Source organism: Mercenaria mercenaria, chromosome 9, assembly GCF_021730395.1.
Source record: "Mercenaria mercenaria strain notata chromosome 9, MADL_Memer_1, whole genome shotgun sequence".
Lineage (NCBI taxonomy): Eukaryota > Metazoa > Mollusca > Bivalvia > Venerida > Veneridae > Mercenaria > Mercenaria mercenaria.
Genome location: NC_069369.1, coordinates 29814242 through 29834572, shown reverse-complemented (window position 1 = coordinate 29834572; position 20331 = coordinate 29814242). Strand labels below are relative to the sequence as shown.

Genomic DNA, 20331 nt, shown 5'->3' with positions numbered 1-20331 from the left:
TAGTTTGCATCAGCTACCTTTTCCGATTTTAATGTGTAAACGAAACCTATAGCTGTTTTAACTTGGAAAAATAAAGAAAACTGGATACAGGTTGCAAGATTATTAAAGTCGGTTTTTAAGACCAGTCCATTAGTGTTATCTAGTCTGGTCAATATTTCAAAACTGTGCTCCATGTGTTTGCACCTCTGTAACTACAAACCAATTCACACTGTACTGAAACATATAAGCCTGTATAGGGTATACTTTTAATATCACAAAGCAGAAACAACACTACAGTAACGAAGTTCTTTAATCATTATCCATATTTTCATCCTCTTCCTCATCATCATCATCTTCAGACGTGACATCTTCATCATCAGCTTGTGATAAACACTTTGGACATGCACAGGTGAACAAGTAATTATCTCTGAAATAAATACAAAATCTCAACTAATTAGGCAATCGGCTTATTTCCAACAGCATTAAATAGCAAGGCACAACTTTCAGTTGTTACCAAAAAGGCACAACATTATTTACTTGTTACCAGCAAGGCACAACATTATTAACTTGTTACCAGCAAGGCACAACATTATTAACTTGTTACCAGCAAGGCACAACATTATTTACTTGTTACCAGCAAGGCACAACATTATTAACTTGTTACCAGCCAGCTGCGACATTATTTACTAGTTACCAACAAGGCACAACATTATTTATTTGTTGGCCACAAGGCACAACATTATTAACTAGTTACCAGCCAGCTGCGACATTATTTACTAGTTACCAGCCAGCTGCTACATTATTTACTAGTTACCAGCCAGCTGCTACATTATTTACTAGTTACCAGCCAGCTGCGACATTATTTACTTGTTGCCAGCAAGGCACAACATTAGCCAGCTGCTACGTTATTTCTCAGTTACCAGCCAGCCACTACATTATTTACCAGTTGCCAGCAAACCACTACATTATTTACCAGTTACCAGCCAGCCGCTACATTATTTACCAGTTGCCAGCCAACCACTACGTTATTTACAAGTTGCCAGCCTGCCGCTACGTTCTTTACCAGTTGCCAGCCAGCCGCTACTTTAGTTACCAGCCAGCCGCTGCTTTATTTACCAGTTACCAGCCAGCTGTTACATTATTTACAAGTTACCAGCCAGCCGCTACATTATTTACCTGTTACCAGCCAGCTGCTACCAGCTGGCCACAACATCATTTACTAGTTACCAGCCTGCTGCTATATTATTTACAGGTTACCAGTCAGTCACTATGTTATTTACAAGTTACCTGCCTGCCGCTTCATTATTTACTAGTTACCAGCAAGGCACAACATTATTTACTAGTTATTAGCTAACTACACCATTATTTACTAGTAACCAGCCAGCCACTATATTATTTACGAGTTACCAGCCAGCCGCTACATTATTTACTACCGGTAGTTACCAGCTGGCCACAACATTATTTACTAGATACCAGCTAACTGCACTATTATTTACTAGTCACCAGCTAGCCACAACATTATTTACTAGTTAACCACCAAGGCACAACATTTTTTACTAGCTACCAGCTAACTGCACCATTATTTACTAGCTAACTGCACCATTATTTACTAGTTACCAGCTAACTGCACCATTATTTACTAGTTACCAGCATGCACCATTATTTACTAGTTACCAGCTAACTGCGCCATTATTTACTAGTTACCAGCTAACTGCGCCATTATTTACTAGTCACCAGCTAACTGCGCCATTATTTACTAGTCACCAGCTAACTGCGCCATTATTTACTAGTCACCTGCTAACTGCGCCATTATTTACTAGTTACCAGCTAACTGCGCCATTATTTACTAGTTACCAGCTAACTGCGCCATTATTTACTAGTTACCAGCTAACTGCACCATTATTTACTAGTTACCAGCTAACTGCACCATTATTTACTAGTTACCAGCTAACTGCACCATTATTTACTAGTTACCAGCTAAATGCACCATTATTTACTAGTTACCAGCTAAATGCACCATTATTTACTAGTTACCTGCTAACTGCACAATTATTTACTAGTGACCAGCTAACTGCACCATTATCTTCTAGTGACCAGCTAACTGCGCCCTTATTTATCCTGGATGTACCAATTACCGGTGTATTAATGATTGATATTCCACAATACATGACATTTGATTCATATGCTTACTAAAATTAAACTCATTTTCAAGAAAAAAGTATTTTCTTTTCAATAAAAGTTAATTTTATTCACCTGGGAACAGAATTATCGTCAATAATAGGTCATGTTTTGACCTACCATGGTCGCCATCTTGGATGTTTACAGTTACCTATTACCGGTGGAATTGTGGGAAATAATGCTACTGCATTAAACTTCCATCCAGAAACACAAAAATAACAAGTAAACACAGCTTAATGTTCTGGCTACTGGATTATTTAATCTGCTGTGGAGAAGAACAGTATATTATAACATATAACATGAATAAAATAAATGAATAATATCACAAACAGCACTTTGTCACATTTTTGTCAAAATCACAGGTAAACCAGAATTATCACATTCAGTGGTGATTTAAAGAACTCATCATGACTCCTTAAAAACTTCACAGCACGGCAGTATTTCAGGTGTGTCCAATGACCACACTTATCACTCTTTAGCTTGTAACTGTAATGAAATAAACAAAAAACCTTACCACATGCATAACATGCACACAATATATTGAATGAAATTTGATTTCTCAGTTCTTAACAATGAAAGTCGGAAGTTTAGTCCAGTAGTATTGTTCATCAAAAAGGGCGCCAAAAAGCGCATGTGTGAGGCAGTGCTTGATGACGTCATTTGCAAGAGGAAACTCCTTCTGTCACTTATTTTCTGGGGAATTATTCATAATTCATCGAGTGTTACTGAAGTTTATCAGTAAAGTACACTGGAAAAACATATTTTCTATCAATTCATATAGAATAAATAAGTAACTTACCCTTAGAAAGGACATATTTCACGGAAGATACACTTGACGAATAGTCGTGTAATTTTGTAAACAAAGGATTCCGGAAGTGCTCTTCAGGAAGTAAATATTCGAGATTTTCGGATTGCACCGGTAATAGGTAACCACTGGTAATAAGTGATGTGGGGATACTAGTCACCAGCTAACTGCGCCCTTATTTACTAGTCACCAGCTAACTGCGCCCTTATTTACTAGTCACCAGCTAACTGCGCCATTATTTACTAGTCACCAGCTAACTGCGCCCTTATTTACTAGTCACCAGCTAACTGCGCCATTATTTACTAGTCACCAGCTAACTGCGCCATTATTTACTAGTCACCAGCTAACTGCGCCATTATTTACTAGTCACCAGTTAACTGCGCCATTATTTACTAGTCACCAGCTAACTGCGCCATTATTTACTAGTCACCAGCTAACTGCGCCATTATTTACTAGTCACCAGCTAACTGCGTCCTTATTTACTAGTCACCAGCTAACTGCGCCATTATTTACTAGTCACCTGCTAACTGCGCCATTATTTACTAGTCACCAGCTAACTGCGCCATTATTTACTAGTCACCAGCTAACTGCACCATTATTTACTAGTTATCAGCTAACTGCACCATTATTTACTAGTCACCAGCTAACTGCACCATTATTTACAAGTTACCAGCTAACTGCACCATTATTTACTAGTTACCAGCTAACTGCACCATTATTTACAAGTTACCAGCTAACTGCACCATTATTTACTTATTACCTCAATAACTTCTGTCTGCTATGTCTGCTCCTCTCTTTATCACAGCCATCTAGATAGCTTATACAAATCTCCTGAAATACAAACTCTATTTATAACACTTGTAGCAAAGTATAACTAGAAATACATTCTGCATGCCCACAGGCAGAATGTCGAACCCACCAGCACCTTGGTCCTCTAATACCACCATGCATGAAGAAGAAATGCTCCAGACAAACTTCAACTTGACCTTTGACCTCCAACTGAGACCTTGACTTTTGAGATAGGAACATGGGGTTTGCGCATGACACTCCCTCTTATCGAGGTTAACATTCATGCCAAATATAAACAAGATTAGTCCATGCATGTCAAAGTTATGGTCCGGACAAACTTCAATTTGATCTTTGACATCAAACTGTGACCTTGACCTTTGAGATAGGAACATGGGGTTTGTGCTTGACATTCCATCTCACTGAGGTAAACATTCATGCCAAATATGAACAAGATTGGTCCATAAATGTCAAAGTTATGGTCTGGACAAAATTGCACACAAGTACGACCCACCAAAAGTGACAACCATATCGAGCTCCCCGCAAGCGGGCTTGACAAACAGAATAGTACAATTTTACATCTTGATATCGGAGAGAACGAGCCCAAGACATGACACAACACCTGTGTTACTTTTTCTGTGCTAAATATTGTACATCCCTTAAACAAATAAAAGAACATTTATAGAATAGTTATGCTTCTTTTTTTATTCTTATTTTCATTTCAAAGGTCATGACCCATAGTTACAGACAAGAGTTTTAAACTTTCTACTAAATTACACAGAAATGTGACATAAAGTTGGTTTTCATCTAGAAAGTTGTAATCCGTTTTACCTGTTCTGGGGCTATATCTTCTAATGCTACCAATGACAGTGTATGGTTCTGTTTGGTAAATGCTATCTCAGCATTTGGTGAGCAACTGTGATTGCCTGCAGATAAATTCGAGTCAATGCAAGTTAAAATGTACTACTCTGTATACTTACGTTGTTGCATTAAAAATGATTTTATCTGAAGAAATGATAAAGGCATTATTTAATTTTCAACCAAGGGATTGGTGAAACCAATGGATATTCCCCAACAGTGCTTAATATATGCATAAATGTGATGTACCAATTGGGATTTCATTTTGCAAGACCTTGTGATAAAAAATATAGTTTCTGTGCCATGCACTAAGCCAAGCAGTCATTTAAAATTCCAGTTGCCTCATTTATATAGACTGCAATGAAATCCCTTCAGTACTCTATGGTGCAACAGTACACAAAATTAGCAAAACCAAAGGGCCAAAACTCTGTGAAAAATCATCAAGCTGGAACAGCCTGATAAATACGCACATCTGTTAGTAGTGAAGCTTTTCATGAGATTTCTTTAAAAAACCTGCATGTTAAATAGCGTAATTACTCTATATATTGGCGACTAATAAAACGCTAAGCTGAACTTCTGGAGCAAACTGTGAAGTCGGCATAAAATTGGACTGGTTTACTTTTTAAATTATAAATGATACATTCTTTATGATGTACCGCTAACTTTAAAGTTTGCACACAGGTGTGGTGTGATTTTCTAATTGTTTCTGATATAAGCGGTACTACAATAAGCAGCACGCGTTAAAATTGATGTGTTTCTAGTCTTTTTTTTTTTGGAACACTAAATATTAAAGGAACATAACTCCATGAAAAATCGTTCCAACGAAAAGTTCATAAAATATATGCAACAAGGTTTCATACCAACCACTCATATGAAGTTTCATTCAAATCCGACCAATAGACTAGGAGTAGTAATCTTAACATTTCTTTTTATAATTACCATGAAAGGGCTATAACTCTATAATACTACATCCAACTGGTACAGGCTAAAGATATTTGCAGGTCTTCCTGATAGTAAAGCTTCCTGTGAAGTTTGAATGAATTCTAGCCAATGGTTCCTGAGAAATATTTAAGGCTGATAATCACAAAAATAACTAGACCCAGTTTAAAAAATAGGAAAAGAAATGTATTGCACGGCAATAAAATACTTACAAGCACTCTGTAGCTTGTACAAGCCAGCACCTTCACAGTTCAAAAATGTGTCCGACACTAAAATATAACACAAAAAATGTAAGTAAATAGGTGTTTGATTTATATTCACTAAAAGAGCACTGAATAAATCATTCATACAGTCTTTCCCGCCTTTACTTCATTCGTGTCTCTGACAAAACAACCAGAATTTTGATAAAAATACTTCTAAAATGTCTTATATTTGTAAATGTGAACAAAAAACTTTAAGACAATGTGATTCTATTAATTCTCATACATGTTTACTGTGTAATATGTTTATTATCTTATAAACAATTTCCTTGTTCTCTTAATTATGCCCTCTACTAATACACAGAATATCTATATTGGCAAAACAGCATTAATTGATATGGGTATGTATTCAGAGAATTATCAATTACAAGTATTGAGAACAAGAACGGTGTTGTTCTTTACCTCGATCTAAATCATCGTATAGCTGGTCTATAAACTTATCTAGCACAACTTTCTCATCTTCTGGTAACTCTAAATCATCACAGTTCTTTGCCCATACACTGATAGAGCTACAGAAGTATAAACAGTACCAAAATGAATAGGTTTATTCCAGTTAAATGTTGTACAATATTTTACATAGTATCTCCCAAACTCTGTAACAGTTAACAGTCACTTAAATGCTGTAACGTTAACAATTTTAATCATTCAAACTTAAATGGCTGCCATGTTGATAAGTTTAATCGTTCAAATTTAAATGGCTGTCAGTGCTCCCTAGATTAAAGATTACTTTGCTTAAAAGCATAAACCATTTTAGTAAGATTGTCATTTTACACAAAGGCATTTTCAGTTCTGAGTAACAAACACACATAAAATTGTCAGATTGTTTCTTTCCAGCTTTAACAATGAAGACCCCAGGTGGCACTCCAAACATTTCAGTCAACATAAAACTACAATTTTTGCATAAAAGCTTCCATATAAAACAATACAGACTTAAAGTCAACAAACCAAACAACAGCAGCAGAAGAGACCACCTATATACAGGCATACAGTAAGTGACAGAACATTGTTCATTGAATAGAAAACACCATCTAGCGATATGATAAACATTTTCTTACATTTCCTAATTACTAAAACAACAGTGATATGATTAAAATGGTACCTGGAGCCAATGCCTTGCTGATTGGTTCCCATTAAAGCAAACACAGACCGGAAACCATCTCCTGTCAGCCACTGTAATTATACAGAAACTTACTAAATTTAAAGAAACTCTTTCAATTCTGCTGGTCTACATAGAGCTTAGTTAAGTGTTTGAAATTGTCTAACATCTTTAGAATTCCACTATTATCCAAGTGACTAAAACATAATTGAGCCGCGCCATGAGAAAGCCAACATAGTGGGTTTGCGACCAGCATGGATCCAGACCAGCCTGCGCATCCACGCAGTCTGGTCAGGATCCATGCTGTTCGCTTTCAAAGCCTATTGGAATTAGAGAAACTGTTAGCGAGCAGCATGGATCCTGACCAGACTGCGTTGGTTTTCTCATGGCGCGGCTCATATTTGTAACAGTTTCAAAAACTTTTAAAAATGGATTCAAAGCACAAGCCAGCTTCACAATGAGCATTTTTTTCTAACACAATAGTAAGACTATGCTTTATAAATAGGACACGACTAAAGACCATCATTTCTTTTAAATAACCGTATCTATTCTGTGACCAAATGTGTGGTCTAAATTAACTCATGTATCATTTGTATACCTGTTGAATTCTGTCATCGTAAAAAAGTTCTGCAACCATACTTCGAATAAGTTCAAGTTGTTCCTGAAATAAATAATCACCTAACATCTAGTAACACCAAAATGATGCGACATGAAAATTTTAAATGACCGCTTGGTTAAAGATTACAAAGACTTTCATTTATTGAAAATGTAACTACTTAAATAAATAAATTTATACTTTTCCATGTTTAAATGTCATTATCAATACATGTAAATTTGTCAAACACTGTTTGATCCACCTAATCTGTATCAGTGTTTTTTCATAATATAAAGATTAATAGTGCAAGACTTGAATATAAACTATAGATACCTAGGGTGATAGAAAAATCATTGAATTTTAAAACATCTTTAACAATGTCAATTCTATCGCAATTTTTCCCCACTGTAAAAATCAGGCAAAATGACGAATTACACAAATTTTTTGCATGGAAATGTTGATTTTATGCTAACTAAGATATCTTGAAACAACAATCCATTCATAAATAAAGTCAAAATTGATTTTTTTTTTAAATGGAGTCAAAAATGGCTGAAATTTACAATGGAAAATACCTAATAAAATCATTTCTCAACAGTAAATTTAAAGCTAATAAAGATATTTATAAAATTGAAAAAGTTCCTACCACCACCTTAACAGTTCTTTTAACAGAATAATCTATAATATGAATTGTATTGTTTAATCTTTAAAGAATCTTGTTATGGAAAAGGCAGAACAAGCAGTAGTCACTATACTGGTTACCTGGAATTGTTTTCCTAACAGTTTATGGACAGCATGCTCCTCCTCATTCACAGTAACCTGTACAAACTGACTGAAGTCACTCAGCACTGTACTCGGATCTTCTGCCTGACATAAAAAAAAACCTTCTGAGACAGACGCAAGTTAAAATCTTGTCACAGAAATTTAACAGTCTGGACAAATGTCTCCTATGATATCCTAGTTAAAAACAGAGTTATAGGAAGAATTATCTATATCAAAATAAAATAGCTTGTCAAGTCTTAGTAATAAAATTTACACTTATATATTTGTATGACAAATTGTGAATATTTTACTTGTTCAATCTAGTATACACATCACCATTATCTCATATTTCAATTTCATAAACTAAATTTTTGAGACTAGAGTGGTCTTTGGTTTCATCTAAGTTCTAGCTTATTCATCATAACAAATTTATAGAGAGCAAATGACTTTCAGGGAGAACATACACCTGTGCCTATCACCACCTGTTAAACCATGGCAATCATTGCTGTATCTATCACTACCTGTTAAACAATGGCCATCATTGCGGTACCTATCACTACCTGTTAAACCATGGCAATTATTGATGTTAAACCATGGCAGTTATTGATGTTAAACCATGGCCATCATTGCTGTACCTATCACTACCTGTTAAACTATGGCAATCATTGCTGTATCTATCACTACCTGTTAAACCATGGCCATCACTGCGGTACCTATCACCACCTGTTAAACCATGGCAATTATTGATGTTAAACCATGGCCATCATTGTGGTACCTATCACTACCTGTTAAACTATGGCAATCATTGCTGTATCTATCACTACCTGTTTAACCATGGCCATCATTGCAGTACCTATCACTACCTGTTAAACCATGGCAATTATTGATGTTAAACCATGGCCATCATTGCGGTACCTATCACTACCTGTTAAACTATGGCAATCATTGCTGTATCTATCACTACCTGTTAAACCATGGCCATCATTGCGGTACCTATCACTACCTATTAAACCATGGCAATCATTGCTGTACATGTACCTATCACTACCTGTTAAACCATGGCAATCATTGCTGTACCTATCACTACCTGTTAAAATATGGCAATCATTGCTGTATCTATCACTACCTGTTAAACCATGGCCATCATTGCGGTACCTGTCACTACCTATTAAACCATGGCAATCATTGCTGTACATGTACCTATCACTACCTGTTAAACCATGGCAATCATTGCTGTACCTATCACTACCTGTTAAACCATGGCTATCATTGCTGTACCTATCACTACCTGTTAAACCATGGCAATTATTGCGGTACCTATCACTACCTGTTCAACCATGGCAATTATTGATGTTAAACCATGGCCATCATTGCTGTACCTATCACTACCTGTTAAACCATGGCTATCATTGCTGTACCTATCACTACCTGTTAAACCATGGCAATTACTGCGGTACCTATCACTACCTGTTAAACCATGGCTATCATTGCTGTACCTATCACTACCTGTTAAACCATGGCCATCATTGCGGTACCTATCACTACCTGTTAAACCATGACTATCATTGCTGTACCTATCACTACCTGTTAAACCATGGCAATCAGTGTGGTACCTATCACTACCTGTTAAACCGTGGCAATAATTGTTGTACTTATCCCTATATGTTTAATCATTGTAACCACTGCAGCTTTTTTCAGTGACGATGCCGTTATTGTCGAGTTTAGAGTTTCACTGACATAATTTAGGTCATATGGCAACTTTTTCAAGCTTTTTAGTTCAAGCCATTTAATGCATTGGTGGGCAAGCGGTAGAACCACCGATCTTCTGTAAACCGACTGCATGGCTTCTTCAAATAAAGAATTTTACATCCATAGCAAGGTTTTAAATCTAAATCAATAAGGGGTAAGTGTTTCGAAGTCAGTGACCTTTCCCAAAGAGGCCCCTACCTACCGGTACCTGTTTAACCAAGGCAATCACTGTTTTACCTATCCGCAGCAATCATTGCTGTACCTATCACTACCTGTTAAACCATGGCAATCATTGCTGTACCTATCACTTCCTGTTTAACCATGGCAATCAGTGCAGTACCTATCACTACCTGCCATGGCAATCAGTGCAGTATCTATCCCTACCTGTTAAACCATGGCAATCATTGCTGTATCTGTTTCTACCTTTTAAACTATGGCAATCATTGCTGTATCTGTTCCTACCTTTTAAACCATGGCAATCAGTGCAGAATCATTCCCTATCTGTTTAACCATGACAATCAGTGCTGTATCTATCCCTACTGCTGTATCTATCCCTACTTGTTAAACCACGACAATCAGTGCTGTATCTATCCCTACCTTTTTAACCATGGCGATCAGTGCTGTATCTATCCCTACCTGTTTAACCATGACAATCAGTGCTGTATCTATCCCTACTGCTGTATCTATCCCTACCTGTTAAACCATGACAATCAGTGCTGTATCTATCCCTACCTTTTTAACCATGGTGATCAGTGCTGTATCTATCCCTACCTGTTTAACCATGACAATCAGTGCTGTATCTATCCCTACTGCTGTATCTAACCCTACCTGTTCAAACATGGCAATCATTGCTGTATCTGTTCCTACCTTTTAAACCATGGCAATCAGTGCAGAATCTTTCCCTATCTGTTTAACCATGACAATCAGTGCTGTATCTATCCCTACCGCTGTATCTATCCCTACCTGTTTAACCATGACAATCACTGCTGTATCTATCCCTACCTTTTTAACCATGGCGATCAGTGCTGTATCTATCCCTACCTGTTTAACCATGACAATCACTGCTGTATCTATCCCTACTGCTGTATCTAACCCTACCTGTTTAACCTTGACAATCAGTGCTGTATCTATCCCTACCTGTTTAACCATGGCGATCAGTGCTGTATCTATCCCTACCTGTTTAACCATGACAATCAGTGCTGTATCTATCCCTACCTGTTTAACCATGACAATCAGTGCTGTATCTAACCCTACCTGTTTAACCATGGCAATCAATGCTGTATCTATCCCTACCTGTTTAACCATGGCAATCAGTGCTGTATCTATCCCTACCTGTTTAACCATGACAATCAGTGCTGCATCTATCCCTACCTGTTTAACCATGACAATCAGTGCTTATCTATCCCTACCTGTTTAACCATGGCAATCATTTTAAGAAGGAGCATGATACTGGCTGTCTCAGGGGGATAGTGCATGTTCCGCCACACCTCCATCAGTTTGTTCACTGGATGGTCTGGATCCTCTCTTGCTGGACCAAGACACAAACATTTATGATAGCTATTCCAAGCCTCTTCTCTACATTCCTCACTACAATATATAACCTGCAAACAGAATCTATGACTGGCATGAAAGTTTTCAACTTCTATATATTAATCTTGCTACTGCATTATGTTAATATCTTATCAAATCAGTAAAAATAATTGTATTAGGTTAGGAATTTTACTCTGGTAGTAAATACAAATTATAAAAGCCAGAGTCAGAAGAAAGATAATTTTGTAGAATGCAATGCTAAGACATTTGATCTAAGTCAACTTGACGTTGAGCAGATGCAGTAAAAAAGCATAAAACAGATCAAGTAAATATATATACAGAATATAATGTAATTCAGTTGTTGTATTGGTATGTGTCACGTTGAATTATATGTTTGAAGTTGATATCTTACGTGGTGATACTGACCACTAAAACAATTGACATCTACAAAGAAGTGTCCATTTTATTATAGAACTACATTTTCTCGAAGAATGAAATGAGCCGCACCATGGGAAAACCAACATAGTGGCTTTGCGACCAGCATGGATCCAGACCAGCCTGTGCGGATTCAGGATCCATGCTGTTCGCTAACGGTTTCTTTTATTGCAATAGGCTTTGAAAGCAAACAGCATGGATCCTGGCCAGACTGCGCAGATGTGCAGGCTGGTCTGGATTCATGCTGGTCGCAAAGCCTCTATGTTGGTTTTCTCGTGGCACGGCTCAAATAGTCATGCTTTAAAAGAAAGAAGCAAATTGTAGTTAGCTCCACTGTAAAGTATGATCACGAATACAACATAAAATGATCAACAAAACCAGTTTTAACTTGATTGGTGTGGAATCTGGAATACTATATGAACTGCACCATAATAACCTCTAAAGATATACACATAGATGCATTCATTTTCTTCTCACACATGGTAATGCTTGAAAACACTAAATTCATCAAAATCTATAAGAACGGTTTCAGATAAAAAGTACAATAGCAAGCACCATTACCTAATAATACAAATTTATTTAGTTATTTTGTTGGGTTTAACGTCGCACTGACACTATTATAGTGTCATATGGCGACTTCCCAGCTTTGATGGTGGAGGAAGACCCAAGATGCCCCTTCGTTTATTATTTCATCACGAGCGGGCACCTGGGTAAAACAACCGACCTTCCTTAAGCCAGCTGGATGGCTTCCACACATGAAGAATTCAACACCTCGAGTGAGGCTTGAACCCACATCAATGAGGGGCAAGTAATTTGAAGTCAGTAACCTTAACCACTCAGCCACGGAGACCCCTAATAATTCAGAAGCATCAAAGTACTTACTCCACACTGCTGACATGTCACAATTTGATCTTGTCGAACTTCACAGCATTCTGGATGTGGTAAAACAACACTAGGATTTTCAGTCAGTCGCCGTGACATTGCCTCCGCAGTCTCCAAGGACCGTAAACAGTATTCACATGCTTTGTACTTGTATAACTCATTCCAGGCAAATTGGCAACTGACTAGTGGGGTTTCCTCCAAAATCACATCTCCTTCTTTAAACTGTTTCTTTGCAAAAAGTCCTCTTCCCTGGAAAATAATAAGAACTAAAATTTGTGCTCAGGTGAGCAAAAAACGGCTGATTGGATGACCAGATTGGAGAGCACTGGTTTCTTGACAATTTATTGAACTGTTGTGGCCCAGACAAGCCACAACTTCTTATCCCTGATGGGCACTCAAATCATGAAACTCTTGCCATCTTGCAATGTGCTATGGAAGAGAACATCCACTTGCTAGCACTACCACCCTATACTACGCAATACCTACAACTGCTTGACCAGGACGTGTTTGGTCCCCTAAACAGGGAATATAACAGAGCATGCTCATCTTTTCTGCAATAAAATGCTTTACACAAGATAAACAAAATGGTCTTTTCCGTCTCTGTTTAAAGTGGCTTGGGACAGTGCAGTGGTTCAAGCGAACATTAAGAGCCGATTCTGTGCTTGTGGCATTTTCCCCTTCAACCATAATGCAATCCCCGATTAAGCTTTTGAACCAAGTGAACCTACCAATGTTCCCATACCAGAAGCAGAAGTCCCCTTACACGATTCTTTGCAAGGTGGAAACATTCTGGCAGTTATCGATGGTCCAGTAAACCTACTGGAAATAAATAGTCGTGTTATCATTTCTTTTCTGTCTCATTTAGGTTTTCAAGTTCAATATATAAGCAATATGCCGTACTGTCCCGTACTTAAGATATTCTGAAAAAGTTGTCCCCCTCTGAAAATGAATGCCATTTGTAAAGAAATAAAAAATAAACAATTGCTGAAAACTGTGTTCCACCTAGTTATGTGAAATTTCAACACGTGCACGCTATTGCAAATGCATCAAAACAAACATGTGTAACAGTTCCTTGAAAATGGTGAGATTTTAAAGGTGTTTGACTGTCCGGAAGTGGGGCCCCTTTAGGCAGTCCTTTTCCCAAATTCAGTGTTTATATCAGTATACTGACACTTGTTTTGTAGAGTAATGTACAGTTGAAACTCTGTATCTCGAATTTTAAGGGACCGTGCTTTTTTATTTCGAGATAACCGAAATTCAAGTTATGAGGAGGGACGTATATGGACGAAATAAGTACACAATAGGAAAACATTTAATACAAAAAAAAACTGTTTCCTTGATGCCATGTATACGCTGTCGGCACTTTACGCATACACGATTCCGTACAGTTTGTGTTTTCAGGTTTTTGAAGAATAAAAATGATACTAACCTCAAATGTTTTTGAATCAAATGTCCTTTTTTTACCACGTTTCTCTCCCGGGGGATTGACATTCGATCTGACATTTTGAACGAATGATGCTTTCCCCCAAGAAGTTAATTTTTTTTCAGTCTCATCGCGATTACCTCTAATTAATCCTTATTAAAGATCCCAACTGTTCAAACTAATTAATTCATTAGTTTAAATTAAAAGCAATTTTCATAACGTCTCAAAAACAAATGACTGCTGATTAAAGAAATCTACTGTTTACATAAAAAAATTATCATTATGGTACGTGCAAACAAGTATGGCATCATCTCACTTTGATAATCGCCGCACCTTTGATATGTCGGCATCACGGCTTTCTGGTTAGGCAATAAACATGGACATGTGTTAGAAACCAACCACATTCACAATGACATGTGTGAAATTTTATCGCATATTTTTCTCACTTCAACTTACCAAGTTCACAATGCACTTGAATTTTATTGACGGGACTGAAAATCCCTTTCGACACATCCGGAGTGTCTGTAAGTCAAATTTTGACGTAACCGGAGTTGAATTACATATATATAAAGAAGGAAATTTGACGGGACTTGAAAATTTCTTCAACTTAAGCGGAATTTCGAGGTAAGCGAGTTTGAGATACCGAGTTTCGACTGTACACCCTATCATTACAAAAACTACAAAACGTGTGTCTGTATACTGATATAAACATTGAATTCCGGAAAAGGACTGCTTTTGGTGATATACTGCTAAACCTTAACTCTTTAAGTAGCCAGTCACAAAAAAAATCTATTAGCTTAAGCAATAGCTAGTGCCATTTTTATCCACTTACAAGCTGAAGTCAAATACTTCCATGTTAACTTGATGCAAGCTGCAATCATGCATTGATATCAGGGTTTTGTTGAACAATGAAATATCATTTATAAACATAAATGATAACATTCCTTTCATGCAGAAAAATGTATACCTGCAGAACAAACTTTATTCAAGCTTTGAAGACATTTGCTTGGTTCATTATTGACTAGCTGAAATAAGCTAGTACATTCCAAGTCCACTAGCTATTCTCAAATTCCACTAGCATTTAGCTTGTATGCTAGTCTAAATTTGGACCCTGATTATAATCTGATGCGCTGATGTCACATATATTGTTGAAGGTTTGCCTGACACTGAAATACTTGAGCCAGTGGTGTCGCAAGACAGCTGCCTTTCTTTGACACGTTCTGTTCTTGATATTAGCTATCCAGAACAGCTCTTTAGTCTAATAGAGAGTGGCGAATAACTCTGTCAACCTTTAATTGACTAAAATGGGTGCAACCTTGTCAAGCCCTTAGCTCAACCGCAAAATGTTAACAATGAAATTGAAGAAATGTTTGGATGAATCTAAACAAATAAACAAACTGTGAAAATCAGTGACAACATATGAGTTATTGACAAGTGAGGATATCATTAATGAGAAGATTAAAATAAAGGAAAAAGACTCTAAAATGACCTGAAAAAGTAACAAAATGAACAGAAAAGAGAAAATAAAAATGCACTAAAATCTTCAGGTAAAAATGATCAAACATGAAAAACAACTAGAGCTATCACTAAAGGTGATGAATGTACCCCCCGCATGCACTGACACAGTACATTGCAATTTGACGCACACAAGATTGCATAATTGTGTGGACTGTATGTATATAGACTGTATGTATACAGTATAGTAACAAAAAACAAAGTCCCATAACTATGCAGAATATTTATCTAAAAGAATGTAACATGCACCATGCACAACTAGGGTTGGTACTGATCACTTGTGTGAAGTTTCATTAAATTGTGTGTAAGGGTTTGGTAGATTAGGCACGCACAATATTGCATATGCAGACTGTATGTACATAGTATGTTAACAAGAAACAAAGTCCCATAACTCTGCAATTTTTGTCGCTGAAAGAACCTAACATGCCCCATGCACAACTACTGTTGTTACTGATCACTTGTGTGAAGTTTCATTAAATTGTGTCAAGGGGATGAGGACAGATGGTGCGCACAAGATTGTGTCTATGTATATAGTACAGTAACAAAAAACAAAGTCCCATAACTCTGCAATTTTTTTTCTGAAAGAACCTAACATGCCCCATGCACAACTACTGTTGTTACTGATCACTTGTGTGAAGTTTCATTAAATTGTGTCAAGAGGATGAGGAGAGATGGTGCGCACAAGATTGTGTCTATGTATATAGTATAGTAACAAAAAAAACAAAGTCCCATAACTCTGCAAATTTTTTTTCTAAAAGAACCTAACATGCCCCATGCACAACTACTGTTGGTACTGATCACTTGTGTGAAGTTTCATTAAATTGTGTCAAGGGGATGAGGAGAGATGGTGCGCACAAGATTGTGTCTATGTATATAGTATAGTAACAAAACAACAAAGTCCCATAACTCTGCAATTTTTTTTCTAAAAGAACCTAACATGCCCCATGCACAACTACTGTTGGTACTGATCACTTGTGTGAAGTTTCATTAAATTCTGTCAAGGGGATAAGGAGAGATGGTGCGCACAAGATTGCGTCTACGGACAGACGGCCAGACGGACAGACAGACAGACGGACAGACAGACAACCTGAAACCAGTATACCCCCACTTACAACTTTGTTGTCGGGGGGTACAACAATAATATGGAATGATGAAATGGAAAATATCAAAGTAGTAGAAAAATACTAATAAACCAATAAAGCTCCAATAAACTATCTATCTATCTATCTATCTATCTTCCGTAGACGTCAAACCCCTTGCGGGAATGTAGACATTTTGCGCGTCAAAATCAAAAAGAGAAAGAATATAGTGATAAAAATTTAGAGTGGAAGAAACTAAAAAATAACTTTGGTGATATAAAAATGTTAAAACTTGAGTTTGCAGGATAACTAGGGCAAGGCGTGTTCAAGGCTGCAAACTGCAGCACTGAACTGCTCTAGGGTAGGGAGGTGGGCGACACTGGGGGGAAGTTGGTTCCAAAAGTACACTGTTCTCAGAAAATAAGAAAACTTGTAATAGTCAGTGATTGCAGTAATTAACCTATAACTTAGGGAATGGCCATAGCGGACACATTGGCTCATTGGGGTAAGGTAATCTACGATTGGCATAGCAACCAGATCATGATGAATCTTATAGAAGAGTGATAACCTAGAATCTATACGCCTTAAATCCAGTCGATGAAGGTTTAGGGAGTGTAGCATATCTGTTACACTGGAAGTACGGCCGTAGTCAGTTTTGATCCAACGGGCGGCTCTCCTTTGGACGCTTTCAATTTGGTCAATTTGAGTTTGGTTGTGGGGCGACCATACCTCGGAGGCACAGATTTAAAACATTTCAATTCAAACTTGATACATGTTGAAATGACTAGATATAAATTAACCTATTTAAAGATTTTGAAGGCACAAGTCTTATAGTGAATTGACGCATTAAAAGTGATCTGATTAAATCTTTAAATAATATCAGTTAATAGAGTATACTTAATTTTGTCAGTATTACATAAAACCAACAGCTGTCCAAATTTTTCTTACATAGCTTTTTACTTGTCTGAATTACCCCTACCATCATCTGAATTTTCCCAATGAGAGGGTTGCTATTAATTCTCGGAGACAGGAACCATAATTCAACTGAAGTCATACGTAAAGTCTGAGCACGACAGTAAGATACTACCTACCTTTTGTCTAGGTAGTACTAGAGTACCTTTTGTCTTCCGGGGACACTCCATAGCCCTTTAGCTAAAGATACAACAGCTAAAATTATTTAAGAATGCCTAGAAAACCCTTATAGGATTGGCCAGGCATCCTGGTCAAGGACAGCTACAATGCAGGCTTGCTGTCCTGTTACCAGTCGTTAAGCCACTTCCACTATTAAACACAAAAAAAAGAACCCCTTTCCAAGAGAGGCAGAGACATAGTCAATACTAGTCCAAATAATTGTACTCAAGAGTTGAATATCGTTATATTATTTTGACTTGTCGATATCCGCCTCCGAGTACAAACCAGAAAAGGTAAAGAATGTGGTAGCACTGTCCTCTTCTTTGCGTAAGTAACACCCAATGGAATCCGTTGGGCGGGAATTATGTTACAATAATGCAATGGATAAGAAAAAGAAATACATACATAGAAAGCCTGTAATTTTTCCTTTTCAATGATGTATATATTACCGAGATTTCTTGAGAAAAATTCAAACTATGGCAGTTAAAAAAATGCCAAGGTTTAACACGAGTGTACTACATATTGGAAAATGGCCGATCACCGGTAAACACATTACTACACGAAGCGTTTTCATTGGTCACGCCTCCGACCGCCATTACATGAAGACGATTGAAACGTTAGAGGTTTAAATTTTTTACAACAGAAATTCTTGATAAATATGTCCTGTTCTTATGTTTTTTAGTTACTATTTATGATTTAGAACAACAGGTAAGCAGTTAGGGCTAAAGAAAAATCGTGACTACTGATAAATCGTAATTTAAATTGACCACAGTTTCCACCACAGTTTTGATTGTTTCTGGTTGAGACCTCTAGGTAGACAACGTAAAATATCAAAATGTAAAATCGGTCTGCCCGAGGTCTCATTATTTAGACTAAGTCAATACCAGCTTTTTTTTCCAGAGGAAAGGCAGCACATTCATCATATTTTCGGCAATTTCCTGGTTTCATCTGCATATTACAGTCAAACAATAAGCAAACATTTCTCAATAAAAATCTACACTAAAGTATAACTTAATAATTATCGCGAATTCATATTACATTTAAATATCCTCTTAAGTAAACGATGTCACTCCCAATAAACATCACAGATCTATAAAATAACATAACAAAAAAACTTTAGATGAAACAAAAGATTAGGATACAGGTTCTTAACCTTCTTAGCATCCGTTGTTTTGATTTCCACGTCGAAACACATGGGCGCAGCCATGTTTGTTGTTGTTGTATTTGCGTTCCTTTTCGGGCAGGCACTGCTATTGTTTTTATCATTGTCTTCCATTAAGAAATGACCCTGTCACGTTCCCCAAAAGACAGCACCTGAGACACAAAAATACTAATTATATAAATAAAATCTGGAAAGTAAATCCCTCGGAAGCACCGAGAACAAGACAATTAGTGAAAATTGCAGACTCGGTTTGATTGAGTCTGTTCATGGGCAGTAATGGAAAACGCAACACTGCCCACGCCCCCTAGCACCGGCTTAAGCAGTATTCAATCTTCAAATTTAAATGAGTTGAAATCAATGATCCCGAAGGACCAGAAAATATAACAACACTGAGATGAAGTCGGGGCGACTTTTTACGGCCGCCACACAGCACTTAAAGGCTTATCCAATCCAATTTCTAACATCTTTTTTTCTTCAAACAAACCCAGGGTGTCTCCTTTGTAAAATGACATTTTGAGGCAAAATGCCCACTGACACTTATTGTTCTATAGAGACCATTAAAAAGTTATGCATTCAGTCAAACACTAGCTTGATCTTCCAAATTTCAAACAAAATAAGAACTTTGAGAATACTCGTCTTGAGCAAAGAAGTATAAAATATTTTTATAGCTCTTTGTCTTGAGGCATGAAGTTATCTGGAAGAAAAAGAAACAATATACACAAATTTTATGATTGTAAACATTACCTTTTATCCAATCATCTTATGTCTCATTGGTCCTTACACGTTTTTAAGCAATCCAAAGCCGTTTTTTCAATTACAACCTCTGACCTTAAAATATGTCCCGGCACATAGAATCACAGGAGCCAGTATCAAACTTTCTTTGGTTGAAAATGCCTGAGCCCCTGTAGTAATTAGTATGTATGTAAGTAAGTAAGCTTTATTTAAAGTCGACATGGGGTTACAACAATACAACATAAGCTCATAAGATCTTTTTAACCGACTACAAATAACACACTGTACATAAGCAACAGAATAAAGACAGCTACAAAGGAAGACATATAATCAAGTTAAGAATATAATCATTAACTATAAAACAATTAATCAAAGCACAAGAACTAAGATGCTAGCAAAGTAAACAAAATTAAAAGCTCACATGGTGATAAAACTAAG

The 20331-nt window shown here is 36.9% G+C and overlaps 1 protein-coding gene across 1 annotated transcript; it reads right to left on the bottom strand.

Moving 5' to 3' along the window:
* Positions 1 to 227: 227 nt before the first annotated feature.
* On the bottom strand, positions 228 to 19294 carry LOC123546818 (histone-lysine N-trimethyltransferase SMYD5-like). Its single transcript, XM_053551131.1, has 11 exons — positions 19153 to 19294; positions 12852 to 13100; positions 11414 to 11605; positions 8256 to 8360; positions 7500 to 7562; positions 6905 to 6975; positions 6208 to 6314; positions 5758 to 5814; positions 4580 to 4674; positions 3723 to 3793; positions 228 to 406 (listed from the first exon to the last, which is right to left on the bottom strand). The coding sequence occupies exons 1-11, from the start codon at positions 19273 to 19275 to the stop codon at positions 289 to 291; spliced, it is 1251 nt and encodes a 416-aa protein (XP_053407106.1). The 5' UTR covers positions 19276 to 19294; the 3' UTR covers positions 228 to 288.
* Positions 19295 to 20331: the final 1037 nt, after the last annotated feature.

Bases quoted from the DNA above. Each gene is read 5' to 3' on its own strand.
- LOC123546818 (XM_053551131.1), bottom strand. From the start codon at position 19,275: ATGGAAGACAATGATAAAAACAATAGCAGTGCCTGCCCGAAAAGGAAC. The intron at 8,361-11,413 runs GTAGGGATAGAT...TTTTTATGTCAG, and splicing joins TGATTGCCATGGTTAAACAG to GCAGAAGATCCGAGTACAGT. The intron at 7,563-8,255 runs GTAACCAGTATA...TATTTATTTCAG, and splicing joins TGTTAGGAAAACAATTCCAG to GAACAACTTGAACTTATTCG.